Raw genomic sequence first — 15,236 nt, 5'->3', positions numbered from 1 at the left:
TAAAAATCCCTTTTTAAAAATCATCTAACCCAAACAACCCAAAAGCCAATATCCAAATACAACCACCCATCTGCAATTAATTTTTTTAAAAATAATTTTAATTTTATTAGAGTACTTAAGGGTGTTATTAAAGCTTTATTGTTTGATTAAAATGTATGGGAAATTATAGTGGTGTTTGATTTTGTGTTTAGTATATTTGTAATATGAATTGTTTTATAAGGTGTGTTAGATTGTATGTTAGTTTTTTTCGATATTTTTTATCTAAAGTCTATGAGTTACTGAGTTCAAACTTTCAAAAGGTATTTCTTGGTATATAATGTGTTTATTTATATTTATTGGTAATGTCATAGTAATAGTTATTGTTGTTTTGGGTCGAATCATTATTGGAGTACTGTAAGTAAGAGTTGAAATGATTACATTTCATTTTTATTGCAATTTATTTAATTTGAATTATAATTTATTATTTATAATTTTATTATAATTTGTTGAGAGGATAGGAGGGAAGTTGAAGGGCAGGAACATTTTTTCCTGGCTGGGAACTGGAATTCCAGACCCTGGGAGTGTGTGCAGGACCACACAGACCGGGATCCAATATGGTCTGGGATCAAATATGGGCTGGGATTGCACAGACTGGGATCACCTGGACCGGGATCAAATATGGGCTGGGATCAAATATGGGCTGGGATTGCACAGACTGGGATCACCTGGACCGGGATCCAATATGGGCTGGGATCAAATATGGGCTGGGATTGCAATGACTGGGATCACCTGGACCGGGATCCAATATGGGCTGGGACCATTTGGAATGGGACCATACAGATCAGGACGATACAGACTGGGATAAACTGGGTTGGGATTATATGGAGTGGGACCAGATGGACTGGGATTGCACAGCCTGGGATCACATGGACTGGGAAAAAGCATTGGCTACCACTGGCTACCTTTGGCTACCATCCACATATAGAGGTGGCCACCGCAAGTTGGCTTGATCCTGTTTGGGGGTCCCATCCCCCTCTTTCCCCGCTCTCCCGCCCCTTCCCCATCGTTCCCCCAATCCCCACTCCCCTCCCCCGTGTTTGGTTTTGGGGGTTCCAGGCCCCTCCTGCTCCGTGTGGGGGTCCCGACCCCCCTTTGGTTTAATTTGGGGTCCCCGCCCCCCTTCTCACCGCGCCCCCCGCTCCCCCCGCGGCCGGGGGGGCTCCCAGCACCACCAGTGCCACCAGTGCGGCCCCAGCTGCCCCCGCACGCCCCATCCCCATCCCCAGGGTCACCTCCCCCCTCCCCAAATTCCGCTCCCGGGGAGCGCTGGGCGCTGCGGGTCCGCCTGGCAACTGAGGAGTCATCAGCGGCAAACGCTCTGATTGGCTGGAAATGGCCCCGCGCGGTCTCTGATTGGCTAGCGCTGTGAGAGGCGCTGGGCTCTGCCTGGCAACTGATGAGTCAGAGCCGACCCGGGCGCTGATTGGCTGGAAATCGCCGGGCGGGGCCAGTGCGCCGAGTTTCTACCCGGCAACTGGATCGTCATCAGCGCCGCGCGCTCTGATTGGCCAGGATCTGTTTTGGGGTGGGGACGGGAGGAACTGGGCACCCCCAGGAGCCCCTCGGCTTTGGGGGTTTCCATCCCCCCTCGGCCCTCGGGGCGGCCCTGGGGCCACCCCGACACCCCCAAAATGGGGAGGGTCCCCGGAGCCCTTCGGAACCCCCAAAAACGGGCTGGAAGCGGCAGGAGCCGCCCCAAAAAGGGATTGAAGGGTCCGGTCCGGGAATGGGCGAGGCTCCGGGGATGGCTCCGGTCCGGATCGGGGCGGGCTGGGATTGAGGGAGGGTCCGTTCAGCGGCTGGGGAGGGGTCTGGGACTGGGGAGGGGCTGGGATTGGGGAGGGGTCCGGGACTGTGGGCATGGGTCCATTCCGGGACTGGGGCGGGCTCTCTCCCTGGGATTGGGGTCCGGGATTGGGTCAGGGTCTCTCCCCGATCCCGTTCCCATTCTCGATCCCGCCGCTCTTTCCAGGGAATGGCTCCGATCCCAACCTCGACCCCAAACCCGGGGGTCAAACATCCTAGGGGTCACACACCCCAAATCCTGGGGTCACCTCCCCCCGATCCCAAATCCTGCGGGTTCAAACACCTCCAAACCCAAACTCTGGGATGTCAATCTCTCCCCCCCCGCCCCAAACCCGAAATTTTAGGATCAAAGCCCTCAAATCCCAGATCCTGGGGTGTCAAACACTCCCCAGTTCCCAAAGGTTGGGGTTAAATCCCCCTGACCCCAAATCCTGGGGTTTGAAACATTTGGGGTTTGTAACACCCCCAGTTCCCAAAGCCTGGGGTCAAATACCCCCAAATCCCAAGTCCTGAGGTGTCAAAAACCCCCAGCCCCCAAAGTTTGGGCTTTAAACCCCCAATCCCCAACTCCCGGGGTAAAAAACTCCCAAATCCCAAACTCTGGGATTGTCAAACACCCCCAATTGCCAAATTGTGGGGTGAAACACCTGCAAATCCCAAATCCCGAGGTGCCAAACACCCTTAAGCCCCACAGTTTGGGATCAAAACCCCCGAAATCCCAAATTCTGGAGTCAAAACCAGAATCACCCCAAATCCCCCCCATTTTTGGGGTTAAATACCCCCAAATCCTGGCGTCAATTCCCCCAATTCCCAATCTTTGGGGTCAAAATCCCCTGACCTCATATCCTGGGGTTTGAAACACCTGGGGCACCCAACCGCCCTGATCCCAAAGTTTGGGGGTCAAACCCCCTGAGCTCCAAATCCTGGGGACAAAACTCCCAAACCCCAAATCCTGGGGTCACAAACCCCCAAATCCCAAATTTTAGGATCAAACCCCCCCAATCCCCAAAGTTTGGGGTCATGACCCCCCCAATCCCCAACCCACCCCTAAACCCATTCCAGCCCTGGGGGGCACAGTGAGGTTTGTTTGGGGTTATTTGGGTTTGTCTGGGGTTATTTGGGGTTTGTTTGGGGTTATTTGGGTTTGTTTGGGGTTTGTTTGGGGTTATTTGGGTTTATTTGGGGCAGCTCCAGGTGCGATGTCTGCAGAGAGACCCTGGGTCCAACACTGGGAAAAAAAAGAGGGATTGGGGTGGGAATTGGGGGATTCAGGATGGGGAAAGATTCTGGGTGGGAAAAGGGGATTTAGGGTGGACAGGGAAGGATTTGGGGTGGGGAACTGGGGTGGAAAACGGAGATTTTGGGATGGGAAAAAAAAAGGACATTAGGGATGAGAAGAGATTTTGGGGTTGAAAAAAGGAGGATTTGAGATTAAAAAAAAAAGGAAAAATTAGGTTTAAAAAGAGAGGATTTGGTCTGAACTGAACTTACCTGGGGGAGTGGTGGTGCGTGGGGAAGGGTCAGGACCATGTTTGGGGCAGTTTTCTGGGATTTTGGAGAATTTCTATGGGAATTGGGGGCAGATCTATGGGATTTGGGTGCAGTTTTATGGGATTTAGGGTGTTTCAGGGTGGTGTTGAGTGATTTTTGAGTGTTTCTATAGGATTTGGGAGCAGTTTTATGGCAATTCATGTATTTCTATGGGATTTTGGGGTGGTTTGTAGGGATTGCAGGGTGTTTCTATGGGATTTTGGGGTGGTTTGGAGGGATTTCAGGGTGTTTCTATGGGATTTTGGGGCGGTTTGGAGGGATTTCAGGGTGTTTCTATGGGATTTTGGGGTGGTTTGGAGGGATTTCAGGGTGTTTCTATGGGATTTTGGGGTGGTTTGGAGGGATTTCAGGGTGGTTTGGGGCAGTTTTGGGGTATTTAGGGGCGGGTGTGAGGCAGTTTTTCAGGATTTTGGGGTATTTCAGGCCCGTTTGTTTTGGGTTTGGGGGTGTTTTGGTGGGGTTTGGGGTGTTTGGGGTCACTTTTTGGCGAAGGAGATCTCCATGGCGTTGCTCTGGGTGATGCTGAAGCCCTGCAGGGCCTCGCGGGCGGCGCCCGCCTGCACCTCGGTGTCCAACCCCAGCAAGGCGATGTCGCGGCGCCCGGGCAGCAGCGCAGCTCCTGAACCCGGGAACCTGGGATGGGAACGGGGTCAGGAGAGCCCGAAACACCCGGGAACCTTCCCCCAGACACCCGGGAATGTTCCACAAAAAACCCGGGAACCTTCCCCAGACACCTGGGAACCTTCCCCAGACACCCGGGAACCTTCCCCAGACACCCGGGAATGTTCCACAAAAAACCTGGGAATGCGCCACCAGAAACTTGGGAATGTTCTCCCCAAATTCAGAAATGCTCTCAAAAAAAAAAAAAAAAAAATCCTGAAACATTCCCCCCAAAATTCAGAAATGTTCCCCAAAGAAATCCAGAAATGTTCTGCCAAAAAATCCTGGTACTTTCCCAAAAAATGAGGAACTTTCCCCAGAAAATCCAGAAACATCCCTCCCTAAAAAATCCAAAACCAATTCCAATCCCTATCCAGAAATGTTCCAAAAAAAAAAATACAGAAACGTTCCCAAAAATGCAGAAATTACACCCTAAAAACCCAGAAACATTCCTCCAAAACTCCCAAAATTCCCCCTCAAAAATATCCAGAAATCCCTCCCCAAAAAATCCAGAAGTCCGCCACCAAAAATTCTGAATTTTTCCCCTAAAAAATCCAGAAATTCACCCCCCAAAAAATCCAGAAATTCCCCACCAAAACCCCAGAAATTTCCTCCCCAAAAAATCCAGAATTTCCTCCCTGCCAAATCCTGGTATTTTCCCCAATACATCTAGAAATTCCCCCTAAAAACCCAGACATTTCGCCCCAAAGTCCCGATATTTTCCAATAAAATCCAGCCCCAAGCCCCCCTCACCCCTCTCAGCCCCCCAAGCCCCAAAATCCCCCAATGCCCCAAAGCCCAGCCGCAATCCCCGGAATCCCCGGAATGCCGGGACTGCCCCAGATCTCACTGGCTGAGGAGCACGGAGAGCATCAGCTCCTGGGGCTGCTCAGGGAGCTCGGGCAGGAACAGGATGTGCTTCGGGGCTTTCCACACCTGGGGGAAATGGGAGAAAAACCCCAAAATCAGCCCCAAAGCTGCCCCAAATCTGCCCCAACCAGGCCCAAAATCTGCCCAAAGTCACTCTGGATACACACCAAAAAATCTGCCCAAAATCCCACCAAAATCCTGAGAAAAAAACCCACAGAAACCCCACCAAAATCCCACCAAAAAAAAAAAAAAAAGAAAAAATAAAACCCACAGAAATCAGCCCAAAATCTAAAAAAAACCCACAGAAATCAGCCCAAAATCCCACCAAAATCCTAAGAAAAAACACAAAACTCCCACCAAAATCCCAAAAAACCTACAAAAATCCCACCAATACCCCACCATAATTCAAAAAAACCCCACAAAAATCTCACTTAAAAAAACCCAAAAAAACACACCAAAATCCAATAAAAATCTCCTCAAAAACCTCACAAAAGATCCCACCAAAATCTCAACAAATCCCCACAAAAAGTCCAGAAAAAAAATCCTCAAAATATCCCACAAAATCCACCTAAAATCCCAGCTAAATCCCCACAAAAATTCCACAAAAAGCACCCCTAAATCCACCATAGAATTGCCCCAATATCCCACGGAACTCACCCAAAAATCCACCCAAAAGTCCTCATAAAATTCCCTCAAAATCCCACCAAAAACCCACAAAAATTCCACCCAAAAGCCCACAAAGTTCACAGCAAAAACCTCCACAAAAATCACCCCAAAGCCCACACAAATCCCTCAAAATCCCCATAAAATCCCCCTGAAATCCCCCTAAATCCCACAGAAAAATCCCTCAAAAGTCCCACTAAATCCCCATGAAAATCCCACAGAATCCACACAGAAACATCTACATAGAAATCCCCCCAAAATCCACCAATTGCACAAAATCCACACAAAAAATTCCTCCAAATCACCCAAAATATCCCACCAAAAATTCCCCAAAAGCCCTCCTAAACCCACAAAATCCACCCCAAATCCACTCAAAAAATCCGCACCAAAATCCCACCAAACCCCTCTCAAATCCCCACAAAAATGCCCCCCAAGTCCCTTCACATCCCACCCAATGTCCAAGGAAATCCAGCCAAAAAATCCCCACAAAAACTTCCCTCAAAATCCCACCAAACCCCAACAAAACCTCACGGAACCCACCCCAAAAACCCCACCAAGATCCCTCCGAGTGCCCAAAATCCCAGCAGAACAATCCCCAAACCATCCCTGCGCTGCGGCCCCGCTCTGTTTGGGGCCGGGGCCTCTCCCCCCTTGGCTCTGCGTTTGTCCCGGTGGCGCTCCCGCTCCCGCTCCCGCCCCACGAACGTTCCCTTCCCTTGGCCGGGATGGCCGAGCCCGTCGGGGCGCGCTGGATCCGCTGGGCCGGCACATCCCGGCATCGGGCACCGGGCACTGCGGGGCACCCGGGGCATCTCCAGCAGGGACTGCGGGCACTGCCCACAGGCACCTGGGGCTTTGCCCAGGGCTGCCCAGGGCTTCTCGGGGATTTGGGGCTGCCCAAGGGATTCGGGGAGGTTCCACAGGGGATTTGGGCCGGTGCCAGGGGACTGTGGGCTGCTTCCAGAGGGGATTTGGGATCAGTCCAGGGGGATTTGGGGGCGGCTCAGGGGGTTTTGGGGTCGTTCCCGAGGATTTTGGGGGGATCTGGGCGAGGTCCTAGAGGGGATTTGGGGCTTTCTGAGGGGTTTGGGGGAATTCAGAGGGGATCTGGGCAGGATTTGGGGCTTTCTGAGGGCTTTGGGGGAATTCTCTGGGATTTGGGGCAGTTCCAAGAGGGATTTTGGGGTTTTCTGAGAGATTTTCAGGGGTTCTGAGGGATTTGGGGAGGCTCCAGATCGGATTTGGGGCAGTTCCAACAGCAATTAGAGTAGTTTTTGAGGGATTTTGGAAAGTCCTAGAAGGAATTTAGGGAATTTCAGAAGGATTTTGGGAGAATTCAGAGCAACTGGGGAGGTCCCAACAGGGACTTGGGGTCGTTCCCAGGGAATTGGGGGTGGATTTCTGGCTGGATTTCCATTTCTTCCCCGGATTTCAGGGTTGGGTATTTCCCACGGGGTTTTGGGTGGGTTCCCAAATGAATTTTGGGCTTTTTTCCCCCAGTTTCACGATTTTTCCCCAAATTTGGGTATTTTCCCCAGGATTCTGCACTCATTGTGGATTTGTCCCAGAAGGGGAAGCTTTGGGGGGTTGTAGGGTGGATTTTAGGGATACTTGAGGCTGGATTTGGGGTTTTTCCCCAAGATTTTGGGGTTTTTCCCAGAATTTCAATAATTAAAAAAAAAAAAAATTCCAGGATTTCTCCACAGATTTCTCTTTCACCATGGGCTTGTCATAGAAGGGGAAGCTTTGGGGGTTCCTGGTTGGATTTTGGGGGTGCTCCCAATTCGATTTCAGGGGTTCCTGATGGGATTTTTGGGGGATTCCTGGTTGGATATGGTTCTTTTCCTCAGGACTTTTTCCCAGAATTCCAGGATTTTCCCCCAGCATTTCTCTCTCACCATGGGCTTGTCATAGCAGGGGAAGCTTTGGGCTGTTCAGGGTGAATTTGGAGGGATTCCAAGTTGGATTTGGGGATATTTGAGGCCAGAGTTTGGCGGTTTCCCCCAGAATTCCAGTTCTTTCCCCAAATGTCAGAATTGCCCCAGTCTCTGTCTCACCACGGGTTGGCCGTAGAAGGGGAAGCCCTGCATGGAGCGCAGGGCGTTGGTGCCGCTGCTCATCTCCTTGGAGGTGACGAAGGCCTGGCCCCGCACGCGGAGACTGCGCCACACCAAAACGTCCAAAATCTGCCCAAAGCGCGAGAAAATGGCGCAAAGGGACTTCTCCAGCTCTGGGGACACCGTGACAATGGGGACAAGGACAGGGACAGCAGGGACAGGAACTCCTTCAGCTCTGGCAACAATGGGGACAACGGGCACAGGGACAGCTCCAGCTCTGGGGACACACAGGGGACAGAGCGAGGGGACAGACACTGCTCCAGCTCTGGGGACAAGGACAGGTGACAACAGAGACAGACACTGCTCCAGCTCTGGGGACAAGGACAGGTGACAACAGAGACAGACACTGCTCCAGCTCTGGGGACAAGGACAGGTGACAACAGAGACAGACACTACTCCAGCTCTGGAGACACAGAGGACACACGCACAGGTGACAGTGGCAACAGGAACAGCTCCAGCTCTGGGGACACAGGGGACAGAGGGACACTTGGCACAGGGACAGGTGACAATGGGGACAGACACTGCTCCAGCTCTGGGGACACCCAGGGGACAGCCTGAGCGCCTGGGGACACCCAGGAACGCTCTCAGATCCCCCAGGACCCCCCAGCCCCCCCCCACCGTCCTTCTTGATCTCCTCGTTCAGGTTGTTGATGGAGATGCTGGGCTTGGGCCGGGGGTCCTGCACCACCATGGCCGGGACCCCTCTGTGGGGACAGGGGGGCTTTGGGGGCGTCTGGGGGGGCTGCGACCCCTTCAGCCCCTGGCACCCCCCTTCAGGTTCCCCCAGAGCCCCAAATCCACCCCAGACCCACCTAACCCCCCCAATTACCCTCATACAGCCCCAGTGCCCCCAGAATTGACCTCAGACCCACCTGAGACCCCCCAGATCCCACAAGACTCTCCTAAATCTCCCTCAGACCCCCAAACCCTACCTAAACCCTATGAAATCCCTTCAGACTCCCCCAAATTCGCTTCAGACCCAACTCAGAACCCCCAGATCCCCCAGTTCCTCTCACAACTCCCTCAAAATCCCCTCAGACCCCCCAATTCCCTTTAGATCCTCCTAAACACACCTGAGAACGCTCCAGACTCTCTTAACCTCCACCCAAAATTCCCTAAAGCCCCCGCAGACCCACCAAAGCTCCCTCAGACCCCCTCATTCCCCCCAAACCCACCGCACACCGCCCTATTTCCCGTCAACCCACCCAAAATCCCCAATTTCTCCTCACACCTCCCCAGACCCACCTCAGACCCGCCCCAAACCCCCCCCCACTTTCCCCCGGCCCCACCTCAGCTCCCTCCTCAGCCGCTCTCCCCTCACAATCTCCCGCCTCCGCCGCGCGCGCCGGCTCCTCCAGCCAATAGCGCCGCGCCCCGTGCCCAATCAACCAATCACCGCGCGGCTCCCCTCAGCAGCGCCCGCCTCCCCCGCCCGCTCCAGCCAATCAGAGGCGCGGCGGAAGCGGCGGCCCCTCCCCCGGCGGCCCCGGGCCCGCCCCGGGCTCGGGCGGGTCCTGCGGGAGGCGCTGGAGAGAGCGGGGGAGGCGCTGGGAGAGGACGGAGGCTCCGGGAGCTGCTGAGGGGCCGGGACAGCTGGGGGAGGGGGGTCCGCACAGGGGGTCCTGGGGGGCGTGGGAGGCTCTGCGGGGAGTTTGGGGAGCGGTTTGGGGGGTCCTGGGGGCGTCCTGGGAGGTTTTGGAGGTTTTTGGGAGGGCCTTTGGGGGGGCTGGAGTGGTTCTGGGAGAGGGTCTGGGGGGGTTTTGGGGAAAGGCCCTGGGGGATCTGGGGAGGGGCTGGGGGGTCCCGGGTTGGTTTGGGGAGGGGTCTGGAGGGTCCTGGAAAGGTCCTGGGTGCGGTCTTGGGAAGGGCCTGGGGGGTCCCAGGGGACATCCTGGGCTGGGCCTGATTGGGGTCTGGGGGCTCCCAGGGGGTCCTGGGCCAACCTTGGGGGGCTCAGGGGGGTTTGGGGTTCCTGGAGGGGTCCTGGGGGAGATTTGGGGGTCCCGAGGAGTCCCAGGCCCACCCTGAACCGGGGTCTGGGGGTTTCGGGGAGGGGGCACAACAGGGGTTTGGGGCATTTCTGGGGGACTTTGAGGAGATTGGGGGGGCAGGCTGCAAAGAAGAGGAAGACCCTCTCCTTGTCCTTCCTCCCCCAGAGCAGGAGCTGAGGATGGAGAGCAGGGAGGACAAATCCCCGCGGCAGAACCTCGTGGAAGAGGCCGTTTTGAGCAGCTCCACGGTGCAGGAACCCAACGGGGGGGAAAAGCCCCGGAGATGCCACACGAGGAGGGGCTGCAAACGCAGATCACGGGGATCTGAGGAGGAAAGACCCAGCCTGGGCCGGGGAGGCGGCCAGAGATGGAGCCAGAACTCGGAGCTGGTGGTCCATGAGCAGCTCCAGGATGGGGAGAAGCCCCACAAGTGCTTGGAGTGTGGGAAGAGCTTCAGGTACAGCTCCCAGCTGAGCAGGCACCAGAGGATCCACACTGGGGAGAGGCCCTACGAGTGTGGGGAGTGTGGGAAGAACTTCAGCCAGAGCTCCAACCTGGTCGTGCACCAGATGATCCACACTGGGGAGAGGCCCTACGAGTGTTCTGAGTGTGGGAAGAGGTTTAAGACCAGCTCTGATCTCCTCAAGCACTATTGGGTTCACACAGAGGAAAGGCCCTTCTGCTGCCCCGACTGTGGGAAGGGATTCAGGAGGAACTCCTACCTCATCCGCCACTGGCGCATCCACACCGGGGAGAGGCCCTACGAGTGTCCCCAGTGTGGGAAGAGCTTCTCACAGCGTTCTAACTTGACCCAACACCAATGGAGGCACCGGTAAGGGAAGCCCTGTGAGTGCCCCGAGTGCGGGAAGAGCTTCGTGCGCTGCTGCAGCTCCATCCCCCACTGCAGGACCCACGCTGGGCACAGCCCTGGTGACCCACATTCCCTGTGATCTATGCTGGGGACAATATTCTGGAGGATAGATGTGGGTTCTGGAGGTATTTTGGGCAGTGTACTCCATCTCTTTGCCCTCCCAAAGCCAAGAGGGTCACCTCAAAACAACTCAATCCCACTGAAAACAACTGAATTTTAATTCATATGGGCTCAATCCCTCGTCAAAATGGCTTGTTCCCAACTCAAAAAAACTCAATCCTACACCAAACTCACTTGTTTCCACAGCCGCCAGGTTGAGATGGGGTTGGAAGGAGATTGGGAGAAGTGGGATCCCAGTTTGGAGCGGTGGGATGGGGATTGTGTGGAGCTGGGTGGCTGGGATGTATTTGATAGTGAATAAAACTTTCAGAGTTACTGATTTCTGTCCCGTTCATTTTCAGTCCGTTGCAGTTCTGTTTGCAGAGTGCCACCTTCTCAGCTGATTGTGTTTGTGTCCTCCTTTCTCTCCTGCCTCTCTTTGCCTGCTCTCTTTCTCTCTCTGTGTCTCCCTTGAGCCAGGGCAGCTGCCACCAAAGACCCTGCCCTGATTTAATTCCCAGTGCAGGAGCTGCAACAACCATGGGTGAAGTTAGGAAGGCTGGCAATGAAATGTCACTGTAGGATCTTGCTGCACTTGGCTTTTGGCCCCTTCTTAAGAGCTTTGCCTTCAAGGGCAGGAACATATTTCCCTACTGGGAACTGGAATTCCAGACGCTTGGAGTGTGTGCCATGCAGGACCATAGAGACTGGGATCATGTGGACTGGGATCATGGGGACTGGGATCATGCAGACTGGGATCCTACAGACTGGGGGTGCACAGACTGGGACCATGTGGATCAGCACCATAGAGACTGGGATCATACAAACTGGGATCATTTGGACCGGGATGACTGCACTGAACGTTGTGAACGGAGGTGGTCCCACGCTGCCCAGGGCTCCCTCCCTGTCACTCCCAGTCCCTCCCAGTCCCAGTGCTGCTCTGGGGTGCAGCCAAAGCTCCCCAGAGTGAACTCAGAGATCCCAGAGCAATCCAGGTACAGGTCCCAGCACTGGTCTTGGAGCAATCCTGGTCCCGATGCCGACCTCGGTCTCAGTCTCGGTCCCAGAGCACCCCCAGTGCGGGTCTCAGTGCACCCACTCGATGCCATGTTCTCTAGCCCAGGTGTTGGCAATGCCGCTCTTGAAATGAGTCCCCTTGTCTGACTCAGTCCTCTCAGGGGTGCCATGCCTCCCCAGGACTTGCTTTTCCAGGCCCAGGATGGTGTTGGGGCAGTGCTGTGAGGCACAGGGGAGGTCTCCAAGCATCCCGTGGTGGCTTCTACCATGGTGAGCACGTAGCGCTTGCCTTGGCGTGTCTGGGGCAGTGTGATGTGGTCAATCTGCCAGGCCTCCCCATACTTGTACTTGGACCCCCGCCCACCATAACACAGGGGCTTCACCCGCTTGGCCTACTTGATCACAGCACACGTCTCACAGTCATGGATAACCTGAGAAATCCTCTCCATGCTTAGATCCACCCCTCGGTCTCATGCCCACTTATAGGTGGCATCTCTGCCCTGATGACCTGAGGCATCATGAGCCATCGAGCCAGGAACAACTGCCCCTTGTGATGCCAATCCAAGTCTATCTTTGACACTTCTGTCTTTGCAGCCTGATCTACCTGCTCGTTGTTTCGGTGCTCCTCATTAGCCCGACTCTTGCGGACATTGGCATCTACATGGCAGACTTCCACAGGTACCTTCTCAATCTGAGAGGCAATGTCTTTCCACTCATCAGCATTCCAGACTGGTTTTCCTCTAAGCTGCCAGTTGGCCTTTTTCCTCCTTTCCAGGCAGCCCCACAGAGCATTGGCTACCATCCATGAATTGGTATAAAGGCAGAGCTTTGGTCACTTCTCTCTTTCAGCAATGCCCAGGGCCAGCTGAACGGCCTTGAGTTCAGCAAGTTGACTTGATCCACCTTCTCCTCAGTAGCTTGTGCAGCCTGTCGTGTGGGGCTCCATACGGCTGCTTTCCACTTCTGGTTCATCCCTACGATGCGACAGGAACCGTCCGTGAAAAGAGCGTAGCGTGTTTCCTCTGCTGGTAGATGTTTGTATGGTGGAAGTTCTTCAGCCCATGCCACTTGTTCCTGCTCCACTTTATCAGTGAGACCAAAGTTTTCACCTTCTGTCCAGTTTGTATTTCCAAAATCCCAGGGTGATTCAGGTTTCCAGTACGGGTGCGCTGTGTGATGCGAGCAATCCACTTGCTCCGTGTGGTGTCGGTGGCGTGGCAGGATGTGGGAACCTTTCCTTGAAACATCCACTCCAGCACCGGCAGTCGGGGTGCCAGGAGGAGTTGTGCTTCTGTGCCAATCACCCCCAAGGCAGCTTGAACTCCTTCATAGGTGGCCAAGATTCCCTTCTCTGTGGGAGTGTACTTGGCTTCAGACCTTCTGTAGCTTTGGATCCAGAATCCCAGTGGTCGGCCTCGAGTCTCCGCAGGCACCTTCTGCCAAAGGCTCCAGGACAAGCCATTGTTCCTGGCTGCAGAGTAGAGCACATTCCTCACCTCTGGTCCAGTCCTGACTGGGCCAAGGGCGACTGCATGAGCGATCTCCTGCTTGATCTGGGCAAAGGCTTGTTGCTGTTCAGGGCCCTGTGGCAAGCACATTTCTCTCTCTCTCAGGATTTTTTATTGAGGTGCACAGAGAGAAATGAAAGAGAAAACAATTTCTATTTCTGCTTCTTGTTTTTCTCTTGTGGAATGTGTTTGGAGAATTGTTTACCCAGAGTGAGCGCTTGGTTGGACCATGGTGGATTGTTTGGGCCTGATGGCCAATCGCATCCACCTGTGTCTGGACTCTGGAGAACAGGGTCACGAGTTGTGAGGAGTGAGATATGATAGTTAGAGAAAGTAGCATGTAGTATTTAGTATCCTCTTTTATATAGCATATTAAGGTATTATAACATAATTATAGTAAAGAAATCATTCAGCCTTCTGAAATGGAGTTAGACATCATCATTCTTCCCATTGGGTTCGCCGACATCTACAACAAGTGGTGACCCCGAACGTTGGATGAAGAACCAGGACCTGGATCGGTCCACAGCCGTGATTTAACACGGGAAAGGAGGTGAACCCTCTTGAAAAGGCATGTCCGACGTTCCTGCGAGGGATAGAGGAGGTAAGACCCCGTGGGAACCCTCTCTATAGGACGAGGTGCAGCCCCGAGCAGTTTGCCATAACTGGACGCCTCTGCCTTCCTTTGAAAGGTACTGATTTTCTGATAATAGTACTACCTTGATCTGGGGTGGACTTTAACCTTGGGAAGAGATGTCTGCAGATTTCGACATTGGTTTTTCTTGTGTACATGGCCCTGTACTTGCCATCTGGAGAGATTTGGCTCGGGTCAATGGAATTTCTATCCCTGATGATGATTTTTTGGAGTTTCTTGAATATGCAGACAGTCGTGTTTTTTTCGGGGATCTGGCTTTTTCCCTGAATACAGAGGCTTGGAGATCCCTGTATTTCCTCATTAGGCAAAGCATCATGCGAGATCTCTGGGCGTTTCGATACATGAAAGTTTAATTAGAGCTTCTTCCGATAGTCCAGAAATGGACCCCTTTTCCGATAATCCAGTCTTTACTGCAGGTGCCCCCCCGCGAAAAGGGAGGGGCAGAGCCTTTGCCCGTGGCTCAGAAGTTTTCTTCTCCGCAGAGGGAGCTTCCTCCACCTCCTCCTCCTCCTCCTCGTGCATCGTGTGAGCCCCGCCTCCACGTCCCTTCGGAGGGTGCGGAGCCGCTCCCGGCGGAGGCGGAGACGCCGCTCCGCCCGCCGGTTTCCCCGCCTGCAGCCGTGCCTCCTCCTCCTCCTGCCCATTCGGAGCTGGGAGACACACCCGCCGCCGAGAGCCAGCCTGAAGCCACCTCGGCAGGGGCGGAGACGCCGCCTGCGCCGGCTCCCGCGCCGGCCCCTGCCTCGGAGTTGTCAGCCGCGCCTCCGGCACCGCCCGTCATCGCTCCCGCGGCGGCGGCTGCGCCCCCTGCGCCAGCGGCCGATCCCTCCACAGCGGTCGGTTCCGCCGCGCCGGTGGTCCCGCTCGCCGGCTCGGAGCCTGTTCCCGATGCGAGCTGTGAGGATACAGAAGACCCCCAGCCTGCGGCGCCGGCCGAGGACCTCCCCGCGCCGGCTCCGCCGCCGACATCGGCTGTGATGCGCGCCTCGCCGCCCGCAGCGGCCCCCGCGCCGGCCCCGCTGGTCCCGGCTGCCCCGCCGCCTCCCGCGGCTTTCGCCGGGTCGCCAGGCGCTGCCAACAGCAACAGCAGCGAGCAGCAGCAGCCTGGGGCCGCGTTGGAGCGGACCCCGCCGTCTCCAATCAGCCCGGGGTCCCCTCCCAGCCTGTTCTCTGCTACTGGCGCTCCTCGGCAGCTCCTTGCAGCTGCCGCGAAAGTGAAAGTTATCAAGTTTAGTGCCTTTCTGGGGAACAGTGTTTTTCTTGGTCCAATTCTTGCTTGGGTGGGGGATTCTCGCCGGAGCTCGAGGCCCCTCGCCCCTCCCGCTCCCGTTTGGGGGGCAGGGGGGATGAGTTCCGGGAATGCTGCCGCTGGCATTGTGCCCGGAGAGCGTG

The 15,236-nt window shown here is 54.9% G+C and overlaps 1 protein-coding gene and 1 pseudogene across 2 annotated transcripts; one reads left to right on the top strand and one right to left on the bottom strand.

Moving 5' to 3' along the window:
• Positions 1–15,236, top strand: part of LOC128783030 (zinc finger protein 850-like) — a 281,788-nt pseudogene that overhangs the window by 154,848 nt on the left and 111,704 nt on the right.
• LOC128783075 (U1 small nuclear ribonucleoprotein A-like) lies at positions 2,888–8,464 on the bottom strand. Of its 2 annotated transcripts, XM_053933686.1 has the most exons (4): positions 8,325–8,366; positions 7,647–7,775; positions 4,907–4,992; positions 2,888–4,029 (listed from the first exon to the last, which is right to left on the bottom strand). In XM_053933686.1, exons 2-4 carry the CDS (start codon positions 7,707–7,709, stop codon positions 3,873–3,875), a joined length of 306 nt encoding a protein of 101 aa, XP_053789661.1. In that variant the 5' UTR covers positions 7,710–7,775; positions 8,325–8,366; the 3' UTR covers positions 2,888–3,872. The 2 variants fall into 2 exon arrangements, with proteins under 2 accessions (XP_053789661.1, XP_053789660.1); XM_053933685.1 differs by lacking the exons at positions 2,888–4,029; positions 4,907–4,992 and adding an exon at positions 6,388–7,519 and having other exon boundaries at positions 8,325–8,464.

Source organism: Vidua chalybeata, unplaced genomic scaffold, assembly GCF_026979565.1.
Source record: "Vidua chalybeata isolate OUT-0048 unplaced genomic scaffold, bVidCha1 merged haplotype W_reject_10, whole genome shotgun sequence".
NCBI classification, from domain to species: Eukaryota; Metazoa; Chordata; class Aves; order Passeriformes; family Viduidae; genus Vidua; species Vidua chalybeata.
The sequence above is the reverse complement of the archived record's forward strand: the minus strand, read 5'-3'. Positions and strand labels throughout refer to the sequence as shown.

Excerpts from the sequence above, each read along its gene's own strand:
- LOC128783075 (XM_053933685.1), bottom strand. The coding sequence starts at position 8,397 with ATGGTGGTGCAGGACCCCCGGCCCAAGCCCAGCATCTCCATCAACAAC. Across the intron at positions 7,776-8,324 it reads CGAGGAGATCAAGAAGGACG|ATTTTGGACGTTTTGGTGTG; the intron begins GTGGGGGGGGGC and ends CGCTTTGGGCAG. Across the intron at positions 7,520-7,646 it reads CCTTCTACGGCCAACCCGTG|CCCAAAGCTTCCCCTGCTAT; the intron begins GTGAGACAGAGA and ends CACCCTGAACAG.